Source organism: Hippopotamus amphibius, chromosome 3 (genome assembly GCF_030028045.1).
Source record: "Hippopotamus amphibius kiboko isolate mHipAmp2 chromosome 3, mHipAmp2.hap2, whole genome shotgun sequence".
In the NCBI taxonomy this organism is placed as follows: Eukaryota; Metazoa; Chordata; class Mammalia; order Artiodactyla; family Hippopotamidae; genus Hippopotamus; species Hippopotamus amphibius.
The window spans coordinates 172,203,619-172,224,805 of NC_080188.1; the positions used below are offsets into that span (position 1 = coordinate 172,203,619).

Below are 21,187 nucleotides of genomic sequence, written 5' to 3' on the forward strand. Positions count from 1 at the left end.
TTTTGTCAATTTGACTACTGTTTGTCTTGGCATGTTTTTCCTTGAGTTTATCCTGCCTGGGACTCTCTGCACTTCCTGGACTTGGGTGGCTATTTCCTTTTCCATGTTAGGGAAGTTTTCAACTCTAATCTCTTGCAATATTTTCTCAGGTCCTTTCTCTCTCTCTTCTCCTTCTGGGACCCCTATAATGCGAATGTTGGTGCATTTAACATTGTCCCAGAGGTCTCTTAGGCTGTCGTCAGTTCTTTTCATTCTTTTTTCTTTATTCTTTTCCACATCAGTGATTATCACCATTCTGTCTTCCAGCTCACTTATTTGCCCTTCTGCCTGAGCTAATCTGCTGTTGGTTCCTTCTAGTGTATTTTTCATTTCCGTTATTGTGTTGCATATCTCTGTTTGTTTGCCCTTTAATTCTTCTAGGTCTTTGGTAAACTTTTCAATCTTTGCATCCAATCTTTTTTCAAAGTCCTGGATCATCTTCACCATCATTCTTCTGAATTCTTTTTCTGGAAGGGTGCCTATCTCCTCTTCATTTAGTTGTTTTTCTGGGGTTTTATCCTGTCCCTTCATCTGGTACAAAGTCCTCTGCTTTTTCATTTTCTCCATCTTTCTGTGGCTGTGGTTCTCAGTTCCACAGGATGAAATACTGCTGATACTGCTTGATGCTGCTGTCTGCCCTCTTGTGGAGGAAGCTATCTAGGAGGCTCTTGTATGCTTCCTGATGGGAGGGACTGATGGTGGGTTGGGCTGGGTGGGCAGAGCGCAGTAAGACTTTAATCTGCTTGTCTGCCAATAGGTGGGGCTGTGTTCTCACCTTGTTGGTTGTTTGGCCTGAGGCTACCCAGCACTGGAGCTTACAGGCTCTTTGGTGGGGCTAATGGTGGACTCTGGAAGGGCTCTCGCCAATGAGCACTTCCCAGAACCCCTGCTGCCAGTGCCCCTGTCTCCTCGGTGAGCCACAGCTGCCCCCCACCTCTGCAGGCAACCCTCCAACACCAGCAGGTAGGTCTGGTTCTGTCTCCTATGAGGTCACTGCTCCTTCCCCCTGGGTCCTGGTGAGCACACTTTTTTGTGTGCTCTCCAAGAGTGGAGTCTCTGTTTCCCCCAGTCCTGGGGAGGTCCTGCAATCAAATCCCACTGGCTTTCAAAGTCTGATTCTCCGGGGATCCCTCCTCCCGTTGCTGGACTCCCAAGTTGGAAAGCCTGACGTGGGGCACAGAACCCTCACTTTAGTGGGTGGACTTCTGCGGTATAACTGTTCTCCAGCTGGTAAGTCACCCACCCAGCATTTATGGGATTTGATTTTAACGTGATTGTGCCCCTCCTACCGTCTCATTGTGGCTTCTCCTTTGTCTCTGGATGTGGGTTATCTTTTTTGGTGAGTTCCAGTGTCTTTCTGTCGATGATTGTTCAGTAGTTAGTTGTAATTCTGGTGCTCTTGCAAGAGGGAATGAGCGCATGTCCTCCTACTCCACCATCTTGATCCTCTCTGGGGTCTCTTTTATAAGGGCACTAATCCCATTCATGAGGATTCTGTCCTCACGACCTAATCAACCCCCAAAATCTGCACAAATACCATCAGATTGGGTATTAGGTTTCAACATACACATTTTGGGGGGACACGAATATTCAGTCTATATAGCAACTTCTGTCTGCATTCTAGACACCAACCACACTGAACATAAAACCCACTGACGATGTGCTGAGTGCACAGGTCCTATTCACCTCTGAGGCCTTAACATAGCCATCCTCTTGCTGGGAACACCTTCTCTCTTGCTCTCCCTTTCCTCTTTCTAGGCTAATGGACTCACATCCTTCAGGTCTCCATTGAGACATCTTTCTTTGCTGGGAAGCCTTCTCTGACTAGGTTTGGCAACTCTGCTGTGTGTTTCATCTGTTTCTTACTGCCATCCTCTGCTAGCACTGATCATCGGTATTACCTGTTACCTTGTCTGCAAGTAAACTCCAGGAGGATAAGGATAATCTCACATTGGTCACTTCCTGTGGCCTGCACTTAACTCCTAAGACAATGCTTGGCACATAGTAGGCACTCAGTAAATACATGATGAATGAAGTACTCAGTTTCTCACTCACTTCTTGGTTATTAAATACGAACCAGGATTCTTTCGGGTTCCTTTCACATAGTCCTGGGGCTTAGCAGCTTTTTTAGGGAAACTGTGGAGAGCCAGCCCATACAGGAGAAAATAGTCTTATTACAATGAATAATGAATTAATATTTGTGTCAAATATTATTTATTGAATGAAGGAAATAATTTTTAAAAATCCTCCTGGGGCAAGGCAATATACCCCTGTCAGATTCATTCAGAACATCATCCATCCAATGAATGACATTTTTTTGGATCTTTATTGGAGTATAGTAGCTTTATACTGTTGTGCCAGTTTCTGCTGTACAACAAAGTGAGTCAGCTGTATTTATACATACATCCCCATATCCCCTCCCTCTTGAGCCTCCCTTCCGAGCATCCCTCCCACCCTTCCTATCCCACCCCTCCAGGTCATCAGCAATCATCGAGTTGATCTTCCTGTGTTAGGCAGTTGCTTCCCACTAGCTATCTATTTTACATTTGGTAGTGTCTAAATGTCAGTGCTACACTTTCACTTTGTCCCAGCTTCTCCTTCCCCACCTCCCCACGGCCTCAAGTCTGTTCTCTACCTCTGCATCTTTATTCTTCCTCCGTCACTGAGTTCATCAACACCACCAATGAATGACATTTGAACCAGCACTAGGACATGGTATCATAGTGTCACAATGTCGTGGAGCATAGAAAGGATCACATCCTTAGTGAAAAATGACGTATTCTTTGGAAGCTTGTACGGAAATGTCACAGAAGCAATGTTGGGAAAGGCAGTAAGTATTTACTCAGCATGTAGAGAATCTATAACATTTATTTATGGGCTGCTCCCAGAAAATAATGAACTTTGGCCATCTCCCTTGTGATGACTGCAGGCATTTATGCTTAGAAAAGAAATTTCTCCATCAGCTTGTCGTGCCCTTCAGTGTCCTCCAGAAACTGAAGTTTGAGCTTTGTTTTTTGGCACCATCAGCGACTCCTATGGAAATTGCCCTGATGTGCTAAATTCAGCATTAGAACAGCACTCCTGGGGATCTTGGCTATATCTGCAGTCACTTATTCCAGGCCGAGAGAACAAGAATGTGAGTGCCACTAAAATACGTGTATGCACTCACGCTGTGCACACACGGGCTATTTCTGTACGTGGAACAGCGGGCAGAGGAGTAGAACCAGCAAAGTGGCGTGTGCCTTTACTGGCTGACAAATGGGACAGGGAGGAAATATAAAAATTAATCCCCGAGTTTCTGTTTTTATGAATATATATATTCCTATATATATGTCAAATTGAATGAACCTATTTACAGTGACTGATAGCTTTGAAGATTGTGGAATGGAGTTTTAAATAACTGCCTTTTTGTGCTAAATATATCACATGGCTATTACTAACCAGTATGCTTTTCTGAACAAGGCTTTGACTAGAATTCCTATGATTGATTTTCCTCCACTTGATGACTGATACTGATGCCGCATGAGTTTAGTGAAATTTCTTACCCTTACTGGTCTCACTTTCATTGCCCCCTAAATGGACAAACTCTGCCCATACCACTGGGTAATGTAAATAAAGAGCCAAGGGTGCCCGTCTCTGGGGAAGACAGGCTCTGAATGCAGTGGATTACGATGATGAGAGAGAGGGCAGGAGAAAAAGTAAAATAAAACAAAAATCTCAATAACCTGAGATTAGATTCTAAGTCACTAATAAAAAATGGCTAAGATAACAGTGAAATATGAACTGCTGTGATAAAACAACCATAAGAGCATATACCCCAAACAGCCCAGAAGGGAACTCTCCTGCTATGTTCTTTGACACAACAACACTGGCAACAAGCACGTGGTGAACACTTCCTATGTGTAGGCACTGTGCCACGTGCTTTGCTAGCTCGTGCATTCACCTGGCATCGAATACTCACTGAGCACCCCCTACATGCCACGAACTGTACTTTGTCCTGCAACAACCTTGCGAAGATATCCATTATTGTACAATCACTTAACAAATGAGAACACTGAGCCTGAGAGGTTAAGTAACCTGCTTGAAGTCTCACAGCTAGTCAGGGGAGGCTCTGGGACTCAAATCCAATGTGGACTGCAAAGCCTGAGCTCTTAACCGTTATACTGTACCATGCTCATGAGCTTGGCATACTGTTTAGATTGTCACCCCTTTAACAGCAGGTGAGGAACCCGGAGGAGGAAGAGGCAGAGATTTATTGGAAACCTCTATTTAACGGACACTTGGGTGTTTAATCATTCCATTTCATCCACATCACAGCCCTGTGAGGTACTTTTTAGACTTCATTTTAAAGATGAGGAGACTGGGGCTCGTAGAGATTGAATGATGGTTTCCCAAAGGCACATGCCTGGGAAATGGTGGTGTTAAAACTAAATCCAGGTTTCAATTCCTATTTCCTTTCTCCTGGGCCTTTGCTACTCCTCAAAATGATCGAGTAAAGGAAATTGTACAAGGAAACATAAACGGGATTGGGACTATGTAACCTGGAAAGGAGAAGGAGGCTGAGTGGCATGACATTTTCCCCCAATCAAAGGGTTTAAATGAGTCTGAGTCATGCATGTGTGTTACCATTAAGGAAAAGTATCTCGACTCTAAAATATTGGGGTGTGTTTCTATTAGGAGTCTGAGGACGTACCTTAACTCGAGAACAAATGCTTCCTGTCCCAGGTAAACTGAGAGAGTCACTGGCCTCCTGCGTACCCTGTAGAGTCTTAAATAATAGAGGAATTTTATCCAGCAGTGGAGAGCTTGGTGTGCTATGGGTCTGTAAATCAAAGAGCTGTATGCCTTGTCCTGAGTCTCCCTGGCTTAGGCACTGCTTCACCTGCAGGGATGGATTCCTTCCAGAGATTCTTTCCAGCTCATCAGTTACATGTCTGAATGTCTGCTTTTGTTCAGAATGTGTCTCTCAAACATTTCCATCAAATGGCAGGGAGTGATTCCTGGGGGGTGCAGGATATGTGTATATGAAAGTGTGTGTGTGTGTGTGTGTGTGTGTGTGTGTGTGTGTGTGTGTGTGGTGTGTATGTATCTGTCCCATTGCAAGTATGAAAATTTTTTGAAGTTTCTCATGCTTTGTTGTAAACATTAATACGTATTTGAATTTTATTCCATAATATTCAATAGTACAATATTTGTGTTTGTTAAAAATTAAAATAATATTTTAAATAGCTTATAAAGTAAAATTAGTGCTGATCCTGCGGCATCCTGCACTGTCCCTGGGGCTACAAGTAGTCCAGTGTGAGAAGCATAGGACTAAATTTTCCTGAATTTTCTAATTCTGATGTTCTTACCTTAACCCATTCTTTTTTGTCATATGTAGTTGTGTGACATAGTTTCTCAATTTTCCCCTGATCTCATGGTTCATTGGGGACACTGGGTTAAGTGTGAAGGAGGCATTGTGGATTTCAGAGCAGTAATGGGTAATCAGTTAGCTCCTGACTGATGACTTGTACAGAACGCTTCCTAAGCACTTTACAGCATTTTCAGGGAAATGCTAACTGTTAACATTTATTGGGCATTTACTGTATGTCAAGTAGTTTGTAGTTTTTTAATCTAATTTACTCTTAAACGACAACTCTTTGAGAGAAAAGTTCTATTATTGTCACCCCCATCTTATAGAGGAAGAAAAGGAGATACAAAATAACTTGCCCACGTTCTTGCAGCCAGCAGAGAGCAGAGCTGAGATTCACACTCAGGAAGCCTTATTCTGCCTCCTTCCTGTTGGCTTTGGGGGCTCAGAGGACACTCCCAGCATTTATAGCCTTTTATTTCATTTAGCAGGTGTGTGAGTCACCTTTGCGTGATGGAGCTTGATGTGGGGTTAAAAGTCACAGCAGCATCCATCTGCCACCCACTCATCCTGGTTCTGGGGCATCCATTAAATGGGAGGGGCAAAGAGAGGAGAAAGTGAGGCCCCCTTTGCCAGCCCAGAGCTGATAAGGGAGAATGGAGGCATTCTTCCTCTTTTTTTTAGTTAATTAATTAATTTATTTTTGTCTGTGTTGAGTCTGTTGCTGCACACGGGCTTTCTCTAGTTGTGGCGAGCGGGGGCTACTCTTCATTGTGGTGTGTGGGCTTCTCATTGTGGTGGCTTCTCTTGTTGTGGAGCATGGGCTCTAGGTACGTGGGCTTCAGTAGTTGTGGCACACAGGCTCAGTAGTTGTGGCTCTTGGGCTCTAGAGTGCAGACTCAGTAGTTGTGGCACACGGGCTTAGTTGCTCCGCGGCGTGTGGCATCTTCCCGACCAGAGCTTGAACCCGTGTCCCCTGCATTGGCAGATGGATTCTTAACCACTGCGCCACCAGGGAAGTTCCATTCTTCCTCTTAAGTGGTACACTCCTTCTCTAGCTCTTGGCAGCAGAGGTGGATGCAGGGAGGGCAGGTGTGCAGGCAGCCACAGGGGTGGCATTTAAAGGAGCCCTTTCGTCAGGGCTCACACAAAGGGTCCCCTGGTCCTGTAGAAAATCAACAAAGTACCCAAACCTTCACTTCTAGGACTGTGGTAACGGCAACAGTCCCAGGATTGGCATGGGTAGCTTATGGTGCCTGTGCCAGGCTAATTGTCTCTGGCCCTTAGACCGTGTTTTCCTGGCACGCGTCCTTCCTGGTAACGAAACTGCTGACAGGCACATGCTGCTCTGCCTCCTGCCTGCCACCCAGCTTACCTGAAGGAAGGGGTCAAAGCCCCAGTGGCCAATCCCTGGCCGAGGCCATGAGCTCTGGATCTCCAAGGCTGGCTCCGGGGGCTGGCTTTGCTGGAGTCAAGAGGCTGCTCTGCACTAAACCTTCCCCCCTGACTCCTTTCTGGAGTCAGAGCTGTGAGATGCTGGCTGACTGAAAAGCACCTCAATGTATCAGATGTTTTTGGAAAGGCAGGTGTAGGCATCCAGTCATTCCTGCTTTAACTAAGGTTTTTATTTTGAATTGTGATTGAATGTTTTTCTTTCACTGTCCTATCAGAGAGGGCGTCTTAGGTATTTCTAGGGACTACAGTTTAACGGGATATGCAGAGAATTTGTGTTTCTGTCTCATTTATGTCCCACATGGCATCCCTTTAATCACTCTCTGGTCAGTCCTCTTAACTCACTGCCTCAACATTCCCTTTTCCTTTCTTTAGGAACTCCCTATCAGAGTTTAATTCTATACTCAGGCTGTGAAAACTGCTGGATATGATCTGCAGTAAGGCTGTTGCTGCTATAAATTTCAGATGTCTATTCATTTATAAACAAAATCTTTATTGAGCTCTTGTCACACACCAGGAACCGTGCTAGGCACTGTGGTCATAGCATGAACCAAACCACAGATGCTCCGTATCCCCACGAAGTTTCAAATCCATCTAAGTGTCCAATAACAGCTGCACTTGCTGCCTACTTGTTCCTCTGAGGACATGTTCCTAATTAAAGTCTACTCCCATTTTCCGCACTGGCCAGTCCAAACCTTCATCACGTTTCTCAGGTCTCCCATTACACACTCACCCTGATCTCTAGCAGTCTACTCCACAGAGAGGTCTCAGTATCCGGTTCCTTTTTGTACAAACTTTTCTCCATCCATGCTCATCCTCACCCCCTTTATCTCTTTCTCTGAGGAAGAGATGCTCTTCCTCTTAGCTAGGCTTAACTTTTGCTCCTATACTCTGGATCCCATATGACCAACCTCTTTTGAGATTTATTCCTTCAGCATTTGTATTTCCTTTCTGTATCTCCAATCTCCATATGAATCAGCATATAACTCTCTTTCATCTTGTCCACCCTAAACCAATTCTTCCATGCTGAGTGCCTCATAGTAGTCTTGAAAGAGTACTTCTTTCAAGAGTACTTGAAAGAGTAATTCTACTCGCTGTTTCCTTTTCCTTACTTTCCATTCACTGTATGAGTGATTTCCGTGTCTAATTCCTCACTCCCTTGACCATAGTTCTATTGAAATTGTTCATGTTATGATCATCAGTCCTCCTTGTTGGTAAACCCAATGTGTGGAGAACACTTTCACTGTTGCCTCTCTCAATATTCCTCCTGCGTTTGGTATTGTTAATCACGCTCCCGTTTCTGAAGCCGTCACCTCCCCTGGCTTCTGGGACACCACCTTCTCCCCGCTTTCTGCCCACGTTCTGGCTCTTCACTGTCGTCTTTCACGGCCTCCTGTTTCTGTGTCCAGCTCTCCAATGTTGGTATTCCTCAGAGCTTCTTCCTAGGTCTTGTCTTCTAACGCCAAGCTTTTCCTAGGCAATACTACCCATGCCTGTGGCTTTAATCACCACCTCTCTCTCCTTAGACCCCTTTCTTAAGTTCTACACTCTTAAAATCAACTACTCACTGACCACACTTACCTCTGTCCACAGGTCCCTCACAGTTAGCACATCCAGAGATGCAGTCATCATCTTCCCCCACCAAACTGGCTCCTCTTCCAAGATTGTTATCCAAAAAAGGGGCAGTGTGGTCCCATCTCTATAGCCTGAAAACTTGAGATTGTCCTAGAGTTTTCCTTCTTCTTCATTCTCTACATTCAATAGAATATCAAGTCATGTTGACTCTACTTTTTATACATATATCTGTCCTTTCTCATCCAACCTCTTTGCTGTTGCTCTAGTTGAGGTATTCATTGGTCTTGCGTGTTTGTGGGATAACCTTGAACAGCACATCTCCCTGTTTCTAGTCTTGCCTTTGCCCTTGTGCTTCCTCCTGTTTGAAAAAGTAGTGATTATACCTATTAGAGTAATGATTGCATTGCATATTTGAATTTCTACTTCTCTACTGGACTGAGAGCTTGTTTAGGGCAAGGATTAAATGCCATTTATCTCAATATCCCCAGTGCAAGTGACGATGCTGGGCATGTATTCGGTGTTCAAAAAACATTTGCTTAGTGAATGAGTGAATTCCAGAGTCATCTTCCAGAAGAGCAGACTGAGCATAACTGACCAATCCTGAACCCTTTGGGGCATCACTGCTCCATTTTAGCAACGCGAGTGCATTATTAGTTACTGCTGTGACAACACCACATTTGGATATAGTATTTTTTTTGTTGCTATTTTTCATCCTTTAATTGGCAAATATTAAAAAGAATATCCAACGTGGATAAGAATGTTCAGAAAGGTCTTCTGTGGATTGTAGGTGTGGATGTAAATTGCTGCAACATTTTTAGAAAGAAATTTACAAAAATTAATAAAAACATAAACTCTGACCTAAGAATCTTGCCTTGGATATAGTATTAATCAAAAATAATGTTAGTTAAGTCAAAACAACATGTTCCTCTCTCCCCATATATTTTTGCTTGTTAGTGTATTTCTTGAGCTGTTGTCATTATTATTTCTTTCCTTTCTGTGAAATGGTTTAAAAAAAAAACAAAAAAAACTTGGGACCACCAAGTTGTAAAGATGTATGTTTTTACCTGACAGTTATACCACAGGTAGACTGTCCACTTAAGTTGAGAAGAGTGAATCGATAGCTTGTATTTGTTTTTAAAATTAAATTAATCCTGGATAAGAGTTGCTTTTTTTTTTTTTTTTTTTTTAAGGAGTTAGTCCTTGACCACTAGTTTGATACCATCTCTATTTTGGGTGACCTGTTTCACCAGCAGGCCTGTTACTCTCCTTGACTAACTGTGTAAGTGCTTATAATGGAATAAATTGCTTTTCTACATTAAAAAAAAATAATGTTAGTTGATTTTGTCTTTTAAGATATAAATTTATTATAGAAAAGTTAGAAAATAAGGACAAGCAAGAAGAGAAAAATCAAATCACCCACAATCCCATTACCCAGACAAATAATTACCGTTCATCTGTTGACACAGGGCCTCTCAGTTTGTTTCCTATATTTTTACTTTTAGTAAAGAAATGGGGTCAAGCCTGAGGGAGTGTCTTAGCCGCTGAGCTGTCCCTTGCAAGAGTCAACAGTCATTAAGTCATAGTGCTCGTGGATTCGTGGCAAACCTGACCTGGATCGAGGAGAGTGTCCACATCTTTCAGCACTATTCTGGTGGGAAGAGATTAGTAGCATCATTAGCAGTGATAATGCTTTTGTTAGATAGATGTCAAACTAGGGTACTTACTCCTGGTTGAAGCAAGATCCTCTTAGTGGTCTGACATTTGGAAACGGTGGCAGGGACTGGGAAAGAAAATTCACGACTAGCGATTGGCCAGGGCTCCAATTCCAGTGGGTAGTTGGAATGCAGAGTAGGAATTAGGCAAGAGGACAGAACACTTGAGGAAGGGATAACGTGAAGACTGTGACTATTGCAGCATGTGGGAGCCTGTGGCATCACACCAGGGCACTGCAACCAGGACCTGAGGTGAAAAGACTAATTTTAGCCCAACTCCTGTCGGGGGTGAGCTGCTAATGTATTGTCAAACGGAGTGAATTTTGTTAGAAACCGGGAAGACTTGAGCTGCCAGGTTGAAAGACTTAGTAACTGTTGATGTATGGGGCTGGGAAAGGCAGGGACTGATAAATCCCAAACCTTTTGGAGTGGTGAGATCCCACACGATCTGTTTCATTCCATGACCCATATAACTGTGGTATGCCATATGTCTATATAAAATAATTAAAGCTAATTAAAATTAATTTTGGTTGGTGAGTGTTTGAAGAGTTTCATAATAACTCTTGAGATAATTAGAGATGCTTTGGGATGTCACAAAAGGAGCATTTGGAATAACTGGGCTAGATGTTTAAACCAGAGATGTGCAATGAAGGCTAGTAACAGAATGACAATTCTGTGGTTGAAAGAACACTGGAGTAGAAGTTAGGAGTTCAGAGTTGTAATCATTATGCTGCTAAACCGATTATGTAAAAACAACAACAACCTGACTTTGTAGCACTTGCCAATTTGTGTGGTATAAATACTCCCACCACGGTGGGTTTCAAATTACCAATGGTTTAACTGCTGGCTTACACAATTCCTGATATTTAATGATCAGCTCTCGTAAGCCTGATGCAAGACAGGTCCAATACATCAGTATAATATTAACTGAGCTTTTAGTTAGCTTTGTGATATTGGGTAAATCACTTCACCTCTCTGGATCTTAGTTTTATCACCAACAAAGTGAAGTTGCTAAAATAACCTTTATGGTCTCTTCCAAAGTCAACATTTCAGTAATGTAGCTGGTGTTATAGGTAGGGCAGGACTGACGTCATGCTATAAGCCAAAAGAGTTACATCAGATTTTCCTGAGTGTTATTTGAGACATTGGGACACATAATTTGATATCTGAGTCAGTGTCATAATCAGCTGCATTCTGATTCCTGCCGTCAATGTGTGTGTCCTTCTCCAGTACCCCTTCCCAGGAGGATTAAAACTGGCCGTGCAGCCATTAATGGGGCCCACCAGTGGGGTAAGAAACCATGACTCTGAGTCAGAGAATTCTACACTCGGGTCCTAGGAGTCAGCTGAAGGGCTGTGACAAAACCTTACAGCTTAGGTTCCTTACCCTATCTGACCATGAGACCAACCATGGCGGTCTTCCCTGCACTAATGGCAGCACGAGAGGTTCATTTGCTCGAAGCTTTTTGAAGGCAAGGGCTGTGTGCTTCATATCTATGTGTGTCAAATCCTGATACATAATAAGGACTTGGTAAGTGTTTGCTGAAAGAAAGAATATACAATTTGAGCCCTTTTAGAGCAAATTCTGAGTTTTATATTTTCTGCCAGCTTTATTAAGATATAATTGACATGTAACATTGTGTAAATTTAAGGTGTACAGCATGATGATTTGCTGACTTTTTTTTTTTGGCGAAGCCTCTAGGTGCATGGGTTTCAGTAGTTGTGGTTCGTGGGCTATAGAGCGCAGGCTCAGTAGTTGTGGTGCTTGGGCTTAGTTGCTTCGCAGCATGTGGGATGTTCCCAGACCAGGGATCAAACCCGTGTCCCCTGCATTGACAGGAGGATTCTTAACCACTGGGCCACCAGGGAAGCCCCAAACTTTTTCATTCTTATTACATTTGCTTTGGTGATCTGTGATCAGTGAGCTTTGCTGTTACTATTGTAATTGTTTTGGCATTTTTTTTTTTTAGCAACAAAATAGTTTAAAATTAAAGGACATACATTGTTTCTTAGACATAATGCTATTGCACACTTAATAGACTCCAGTGTAGTGTAAGGGTAACTTTTTTTATTATTATTTTATTTTATTTTTTTGGGGGGTACACCAGGTTCAATCAACTGTTTTTATACACATATCCCCATATTCCCTCCCTTCCTTGACGCCCCCCCCTCGATTCCCCCCCACCCTCCCTGCCCCAGTCCTCTAAGGCATCTTCCATCCTCGAGTTGGACTCCCTTTGTTATACAACAACTTCTAAGGGTAACTTTTTTATGCCCTGGGAAACCAACACATGCGCGTGACTCGCTTTATTGCAGGGGTGCAGAGCTGAGCCCGCGCTGTCTCTGAGGTCTGCCTGTACTCCTCATGCTGACCCTCAGAAGCTAAGTACTGTCATTCCCCCTTTTAGAGGAGAAGCTGGCAGGCTGAGCAGCAGAGCCACCCTGGCCGAGCCACACCGAGCCAGGAGTGGACAGCCCACAGGGGGCACCCTTCTCCCCCGTCAGGCTGCCTCCGGGCTTTCTGCATTTCCTCTCTCTCCGGTCTATGTTCCTTGTTTGCTGTGGGGGTTTGGATGCATGAACCTGGCTCAGCCCACGAGCAGGCAAACAGAAGCAGCCGCCTCTGACAGGGTCTGGCAGACGGAGGGAGCTGGGCTGTACTTTGCCCTCGTGAATCAGCTCCATGGAGGCTGAGCCGTTGCAAAGGTAGCTGAAGGGCTGTAGACCTGAGTGCCAGCTAAGTCTTGGTGGATGTGGCACCTGGACTTTGACAGTGTCCAGGAGGGGAGCAGACACTCCTGAAGCTGCGCCGAGGGAAGGTGGTGAGCCGTCAGAGCAGGTGTGTGGGAATGCTGGCGTCCTTGTTTGCTTTGTCTTGGCTGTGCTTGCTGTGCTGTCACATTAGGAAAGGCAATATTGACCTTAGTGAGACCAGGGATGGTCACTTATGTGATGTGTGTGTGACTTGTCGCTGTAGATGTAATGCCTTCATTTGGAGAATCTTAGGTGCTTCTCGTTTGGGGTCCTTAATTGTAACCTGGGGTCTAACCTGCTGGAGTTGCTATCTTGACGACAAGAATCAACTGTAGTTGACTTTGGCAAAGAGACTGGGTATTCTGCCTTTGCAGTCGGGGAAGGGCCGTTTAGTGAAAATATCTGGGGTCAAGGTGGAAGAAGCTTTCTTTTTCCTGAACTTCCTTGTGTCCAGATGCTATCAAGTTCCATGGGCCTTCAGGAAAGACCCATTTAGGCTTTCACTGTGTCTGGGACATTTGCTGGGATTTGTTGGGAAAGCCTCTCATTGCACCTGGCTTTTTCAAGGAATAGGGCTGACACAGGAAGGAAGGTGCCAGTTTTCCTGAGCTGTGATTGCTGTTGAGGCTGAAGGCTCTTCTGTGCCTTGCTCTTCTGGTATGTTCTGCTTACGGCTCTGGGCTCATAGCTGTGGACCCTGGCTCCATGGCATTTGAGCAGAGGGACATCTTGATTTCAACACACACCCTTTGACCTTCTGTTCTGATCTTCATTTTTATATTGGGCTGGGAGTTTCAGGAATGGGAGCACGTTAACGGGATCCCATCAGAATTTTTCAACCTCAAATAGTTGCCAAGGGAGAAGAAACATGGGGTCTGGCTGAGCGACGTGTTCTCCTGACACGAGAGATCCGTGAGCCGCAGTAAAGTGTGATGTGTGCTTTTTCTTTGGAGGCAGCTGGACGCAGGTGCTGCTCTGTGATACAAACAGAGAAGCCTGGAGGGTAACTTGTCCCCTGGAGCTATTTCCCATTTTGATGAGTAAGTGGGGAAAATCAGTTTGATGCTGGGGAGATTTCCAGGTTTTAAAATCTCCAGCCAAGGAAAATGACTGAGACACGGCTCTCTAGTTTGTCGTGGAAGCAATTCCAAACTTGCGTCTTATCGCCTGCCCCGAAGGAGGAGGGGCAGGCATGGCCAGATTATAGGGCCTGCTTCTTCTAAGACTTTAAGGGCTCAGAAAAGATGTCTCCTGAGGTCACTTTAAGCTTCTTTTTATTTAGGGTATGTTTTCAGCTACTCAGACTACCCTAATCTTTATCTCAGGTAACACTAACTACTATTTATTGAAAAATTACTATACATCAGTCAGTGTGTTTGGCACTTTATGTAAGTATCTCTAACTCTGACAGTGACCCTACCAGCTAATCATTATGGTCCTCATTTTGTGGGGGCGGAAGCTAAGGCTTGAAACATTTAACTAGCTAATAAGTGGCAGAGTTAGAATTTGAACTGTGGTCTAGCTCTGTCTAAGGCCCACTCTATTTCTGTGACAGCGTAGGGCCTCCATAGTAAACAGTGAATAAATATTCACTGGTGGATTATGTGAGCACACATGTATTTAATTGGGATACTTTGATTGTGTTTTGGAGCTTCATCTATTATTGTTCCCTCTCCCATGCCTCCCGCATCTATTGTTGCTCCAAATATATTTTTAAATTTTTATAGCAACATCAATATAATTGTCTAGTCTGTGATTTATTTCAAGAATCTGCTTGAGATTTTTTTCAGATGTCTCTGTATCGGTGCCCGTGTGGTTTGTTTTAGATAGAAGAATTTGGAGGACCATAGGTGCTTCTTTCACAAAACCTAATTAACCATCATGTTTGGATATAGGCCTAAAATGATAATAATTTTTTTCCTTTTTGTTTTGTCTGCAGGAAGATAAAATAACTACACAACTGACTCAAAAGAGGAGAAAATTTCAAAAGGTCAGGGATGGAACCTTGGGTTCGCCAGTGGCCATCTCAGCCAGCGGGGAGGTCCCCAGCACCATCAAAGGATCCAGACCGAGGGCTTTGGAGAGAGAGATACTATCGGCCTATTCCTCACTCTTGGCACAATGGAGAGAGAGCCCATCAAAGACAAAATGTGGGCAGGAGCCCCCAGCCACAGCAGGACCCCAGGGCAGACCACCAGCAGCCTCATTACACATCCAGGCCTGGGGAATTGCACCAGCCTGTGTCCGCGGTTGACTACTACGAAGGCGGTTATCCCAATCAGTTCTATTCAAGGTAGGGTTTGGAGTCTGGAACTGTCTCCACTGTCCTAAATGCTTATGAACAGATTGTTCTTTTCCTTCTTCCTTTTCCTTTTATTTCTCTTCGTTTTCCTTCTCCACCCTACTACACTGACTTAGCTGAATCCTTTCCTCTCCCAAGTTGGATTTTGGTGACTGAAAACATCATATTTTCCTTCTTTAGCCCCTAGGGGAGCTTATTAAAGAAGCCATCACAATGTGATTGGGTGATGGGGGAGATGGTAGAGAGAATGATGAAGTTCAAGACGGCAAATGACCCTCTTACTCTGGGATCACAAAAGGCAATATTTGTAGACTATGGAAAAGCTTTTCCTATGGATCTCTATAAAAAGTCCCTTATCCTCTTTGGATGGCTCTGACCCAGGGTTAGCACTGACCCCACCAGCACCAAGAAGAGCCCTAGTGCCTAGAATAGCACCTAGAGTGTGATGGGCACACAGAAAAAATGTGTATTGAGTGAATGAATGAGAGCTTATAAAAAAATCGACCTCAGAGAAAGCAGATAGCAGGTTGTAGTCTCCAAGTTCAGAACGAAGAGGTCCCAGTGAGGTAATTTTAGGGGAATCTGGAGTTCTTGCTCCTGGACTTCATATTTTACAGAACGTTGCAAACCATCTATTTTCTACTTTAACTTTTTCAGGTGGGGTGGTATTTTCCTGCCTCCAGATTTAGGGTTGAAATTATGCCAATGATTGTATAGAATTTTGTGTCTATGAAATAGTAAAGAATCATTAATTGATATGAATAGGTACAACATGATGTTCCGTTGTTGAATTCTCGAAGGAAGGTGTGTTGAGGACAGAGGCAATAAAAGCAATCAGATTCAGCGTGGTCCAACTTGACCCTTTCGCCTCATTTCCATCTATAATATGTGTGGGAATTATAGTGGTGTGTTGGGTACTTACACAGTCATCTCGGGAAGGGGTTTCCTAAGATGACATCCGGGTAGGGTTTTCTCAGATAATAGCTTGTGTTGTTGGGTGTATGCATTTGCGGAGCAAGAGAGACCATGCAGAAGGAGAATGAAACACTTGGCTACGGTTTTGCTATAAAAATCCCAGCCTTGGTCTGACATAACGGTCCTACCCCTGCTCTGATTCTGGATTTTCTGGTTATGGGATCTAGAATGAACTGTGGCGTTAGAGCAGATTCTAGACAGGGGTCACAATTCTGTCCTCTGAAGTTGTTTCGTTTGTCAGGTCCTCCACTGGTTTCTCTCTTTCCCATGCTCATCCTTGGATGACTGGCCTTGTTTGTGACTCTTTAGGCCGGGCATTGAGGACCTGTATCAGAGCTATCGCTCTTCAGCCCTAAGGGAAGAATATGCTTATGGTGGAAGTTATTACTACCATGGACACCCACAGCAGCTGCAGGAAGAAAGAGGTACAGACTAATCTCCAAGAAGCCTTTGGAATGGTGCAGCTTGGAGCAGAGGGCAAAGGGGCCATGCTCAGAGCCGCACCCTGGGCCTCCTGTTCTGCCGAGGTAGAGCCCCGCCCCCACCTGCTTCTTTCTTGGCCAGATAAGGCCACAGCAAAGACACTGCTGCTAACTGTCTTGAGGAGAAGAGATAGAAAAGAGTCATTTTCCTTTGAACGTGTAGATGATGGTACTAAAACTACTACTATATTACTAGTATCATGCATAGTTTTTCCTTCATCCGTATTTTTCTTCTACTCCTCATTATAGCCAAGATTATAGTCTCTGACCAAGTAACAGTGAAGTCACTTCTTAACAGTGAAGTCATCAAGTGTGTGGCAGGGTTGTAATGTCTGAGCATCCTTAACCCTGAGGGTGCAGATATGCACAAAGAGGAATTTATACCCTCTACCGCCAGTAAGGATTTAGGTATGTGCTGACGGCAGCTTCTGACCCGTGAGCAAAGAGAAACCTGTTTCAACATTAAAAACACAAACATCCGTGCACACACATAGGATGCCCACTGTTGTACAAGTTATAGGGCCATGCTAATTGGTCCAGAGAGGACTGAGATGCGTCTTGTGGAATTTCATGGTTAGCTTTCACTTACCAACTTTATTCAATTTGGCAAATATAGTCCGCCCTCCGAATCTGCGGGTCTGCCTCCAGCTGATGATTGAAAACATTCGCAGGAAAGACAATTCCAGAAAATTCCAAAAAGCAAAACTTGAATTTGCTGCTCGTAGGCAGCTATGTAAATAGTTGTAAAGAGCACCTACATTGTATTTACAACTATTTACATAGAATTTACATTGTATTAGGTATTATAATTCATCTAGAGATGATTTAAAGTATATGGAGGATGTCATAGGCTATATGCAAACACTATACCATTTTATATAGGGGATTTGAACTTCCTCAGGTCCTGAGACCAATCCCACCATGGACACAGAGGGATGACTGAATGTTTTTATACCTGCTGTGCTCCAGTAACTCAGCTTCACAGCTTGCTAGTGTCTTCCTGAACTTTTAGGAATAGGAAGTGACCTGTCTTTATTTTGTTTTCTCTGAGGGTGCAGTGCCAAGGCAAGGGAGTTCTTATATCTGGCATGAAGATTATCGAGATCAAAAGTACCTGAATGAATATCAACATGAAAACCAGAATAGTCCGTTTGGAACAAATAGTGAGACCCAGTTCCAGTAAGTGTGAAAGGAGAAGCCGGTTCAGCGTGATTCAGCCAAACTCAGACTACGTTAGGCAACTCCTATGACACCTGGTGCTGGGCGCTTATCTTCGGAAGCTTGTCTGCTTTCTCTCTGGCCACAGAGATGTGGGAGTAGCCTGGGATGGCCTGGGCCAGCTGTTCACATGGACACTGGGGGGAGGGAGGGATTCTTTTTTTTTTTTTAATGGAATATAATTGCTTTGCACTCTTGTACAAGTTTCTGAGGCACACCAAGTCAATCAGCTGTATTTATACACATATCCCCATGTTCCCTCCCTCCCTCGACTCCCCCCCACCCTCCCCGTCCCGGCCCTCTGAGGCATCATCCATCATCGCGTTGATCTCCCTTTGTTATACAGCAACTTCGCACTGGCTATCTATTTTACAGTTGGTAGTATATATATGCCTATGCTACTCTCTCGCTTTGTCCCAGCTTCCCCTTCACCCCCCGCCCCCCCCAACCTCGTGTCTTCCAGTCCATTCTCTGCATCTGCATCCTTATTCTTGTCCTGTCACTGGGTTCATCAGTACCATTTTTTTTTTTTTTTTTTAGATTCCGTATATATGAGTTAGCATACAATATTTGTTTTTCTCTTTCCGGCTTACTTCACTCTGTATGACAGACTCTAGGTCTAGGGAGGAGGGATTCTTAATTCCGAGAGGCGGTTCCCAAAACCTGCATGAGTTCCCAAACCTGTGAGATTACTTGAGGTCCATCTTAAAGGAGGGCCTTAATTCTATGTTGGCCTTGGAACAGATGTGGCCTTGCAGAAGTTCTCCTGATTGGGTCCTGCCTGGGGCTGTGGTGCTTCTTCTATGCCCACTCCTGTGCCCTGAGAATGGGCTGTCCCCTGGGATAAGGCAAGCAGGGAAGAGCATTTTGTGCAAGCACCTGTCAGGTGCCCTTAGACCTGGTGCCTTAACCCTGCTTGGAACTCACCAACCCAGATGCTCTGATTTAAGTCATTCTGGGATGTCAGGCTACAGAGACTGAGCCTTCTCTGCAGCATTTGGGGCCACTTCTAGTAACTGTACTATGAACCCCAGGAACTCCTGTTTTTCTGGTTTAACAGACTGAGGCAGTGAGAGGGAGAACAAGGCTCTTCCCTGTGGCACACCAGCCAAGCGGACACCTGCCCACGCTTTGCAGCAGAACAGCCTCCAGCATGGGGCAGCTCAGCCTTGCTGGCCTGCCCCGAACCCTGTCTCACCTGCTCCTGTCATTTTGCTGCAGATCTAAGAGTCGGAACCCTTATAAAGACAGTCCCGTTTCCAACTCTGGACAGGAGAGGCCTGGGGACCTATTTCCGGAGAGTCCGCTAACTGGGGCCCAGAAAAACAAGGTAACCTGAAGTGACATGGGGCTGGTGGCCTGTGACAGTGCATCGCAACTGACATCGTCAACAGGGCAGGGCAGGCCCTGGGCGTGGGATGGGGGTCCCTAGGGGCCAGCAGTCTGCTGGCCTCTCAGCAGAGCCGCCACACCTACCTCCTCCTTTCCCTGCTTCCTGTTTCAATCTTCTGAATCTGGGGCCCTGATCCGGCCCTTTTGCATTTTTTTGTCAGGCTGGCTGGATCAGGAAATGTGACCCAAGTCACTCCACATTGGAAAAGAGAAGAGGCTGTCACTGGTATCCCGGTGGACTAGCAATTTGGTTTACCCAGGGAGTTGCTAGACTCTTTTAATTCAGGTCTGAAAGGCAGAACATGAAACCTTTCTTGACTCTTTTATTTCTTTCTTCTAAAATGTGACTGTGTGTATCAGCAGGGCTACAAAATAGAGCTCTTGAATTTTTAAAAATAAACTTTAAATTTTGGAATAATTTTAGATTTATGGAAAAAGTACAAAGATACTACAGAGAGAAGCTCTTAATTTTTGACAGTCTTGTATTGATTTTGTATCCCTGATGGGATTTGTATGGTTTAGGAGGGACAGTTTCTTCTGTACATCTGATGCTTAACAGGGCAGGGAACCTGTTATGACTAATAGTAACAACAGCACAATAACAGCAGCCACACACGCACACAGCACTTTACAGCGTGGACAAAGAGCTTTTGTATCCATTGTCTGCATCCATTGTTTTACAATCCTTCAAGGATGTAAATTCCATGAATTTCTTGTACACCTGTATCCTAGGGAAAGCATAGCACCTGGAGCATAGTTTGTGCTCATTAAACAGTTGGTGAATGAATACAAGAATAAGTACTTGAACTATATAGGGTAGACATGATTATCTATATTACAAATGAAGGTACTGAGCTCAGAGAGTCTAAGTCACTTGTTCAAGGTCACAGCGCTTGGTATTGACAAAGCTGGGATTTGAATTCAGCCCTCCCTGACCCCAGGACCTGCACTCTTCCCACTAGGCCATAATGAATCCTTTAGCAAACACCTGTCTATTGCATGATCCCTTCTTTTCCTTTCAACACATCCACATTCATCACGTTTATTTGAAACTTTGAATTTTGTTGCTTTGAAGAAGCACTTGGGAAGACCATCTCTCTGAAAGTGCTTCTGATTCTTCCCATGTGTTTTCATTGTTTTTAACTTCCAGCCATCACTGACCGAGGAGTCCAACCTTCTCCGACAGCATGAGTCTGGTCTCACCTCCAGCAGCTACGAGCTCAGTCAGTACATGGCAGATGCCTCCGAACTGTACGACCCCACAGCTTCAGCAGCTTGGAGTCCAGTTCAGGCTGGTGGGTACTGAAGTGATCAAAGGAGTTGGCTGAGTCTGATGAGAAGAGGGCTGGGTGGCGCAGCTCTTGGAAAGTCACCTTTACCCCATATTTCCAAGAGCAGATCATTTGTCTGCCTATTTGCGAATGCAGGCCTCCTGGGCAGAGTGGCCAGCTTTGGCTCTCTTTCCCACCTTTTCTCTTGTACTGGAGATTACACCATAGCTGATTCTTGGAAGGGAACACGGCCCCTAGTCATCGTCAGGCTGGGAGAGGAGGCACTCAGAGGTACTGTTAGGTAACAGGTGAAGAAAGTGAGGACCAGAGTTAGTTTGGGAAAGCGAAGGCAGGTCACAACGGTCTGGAGGTAGGAGACTTGCCCTGAATATTGGGGCTATGATAGCCAGAACCCCCAGCCTGTCACCATTGCTGAGAGCCTGGGCCTGGTGCATTATCATTTGGACCAAACCATCAACTCCCTGTGTTATATTCTGACCCATTATCAGAAGCTCAAATCTGACTTGGAGCATGGGCTTCTTCTAATTATGTAGCCCACCTAGAAGCTTATTTTGATCCCGGGTGGAATTTGGAAAGAAATGTGTCTGTGGAGTATTTCTAAAGTAAAGCAAAGCAGTGGCAGTAATGCTAACAGTGTCCACCTGT

At 44.5% G+C, this 21,187-nt stretch overlaps 1 protein-coding gene across 3 annotated transcripts in view; it reads left to right on the forward strand.

Annotated features, from left to right (window-relative positions):
- Positions 1-21,187, forward strand: part of SEC16B (SEC16 homolog B, endoplasmic reticulum export factor) — a 61,918-nt gene that overhangs the window by 7,067 nt on the left and 33,664 nt on the right. For all 3 annotated transcript variants that reach the window (XR_009052843.1, XM_057729539.1, XM_057729540.1), the window contains exons 3-7: positions 14,821-15,174; positions 16,468-16,583; positions 17,699-17,819; positions 19,080-19,188; positions 20,401-20,545. Coding sequence is in view for 2 of the 3 variants with exons in the window: in XM_057729539.1 (XP_057585522.1) it covers positions 14,879-15,174; positions 16,468-16,583; positions 17,699-17,819; positions 19,080-19,188; positions 20,401-20,545 (787 nt within the window). In the remaining variant the exon portion in view is untranslated. The remainder of the gene's footprint in view (positions 1-14,820; positions 15,175-16,467; positions 16,584-17,698; positions 17,820-19,079; positions 19,189-20,400; positions 20,546-21,187) is intronic.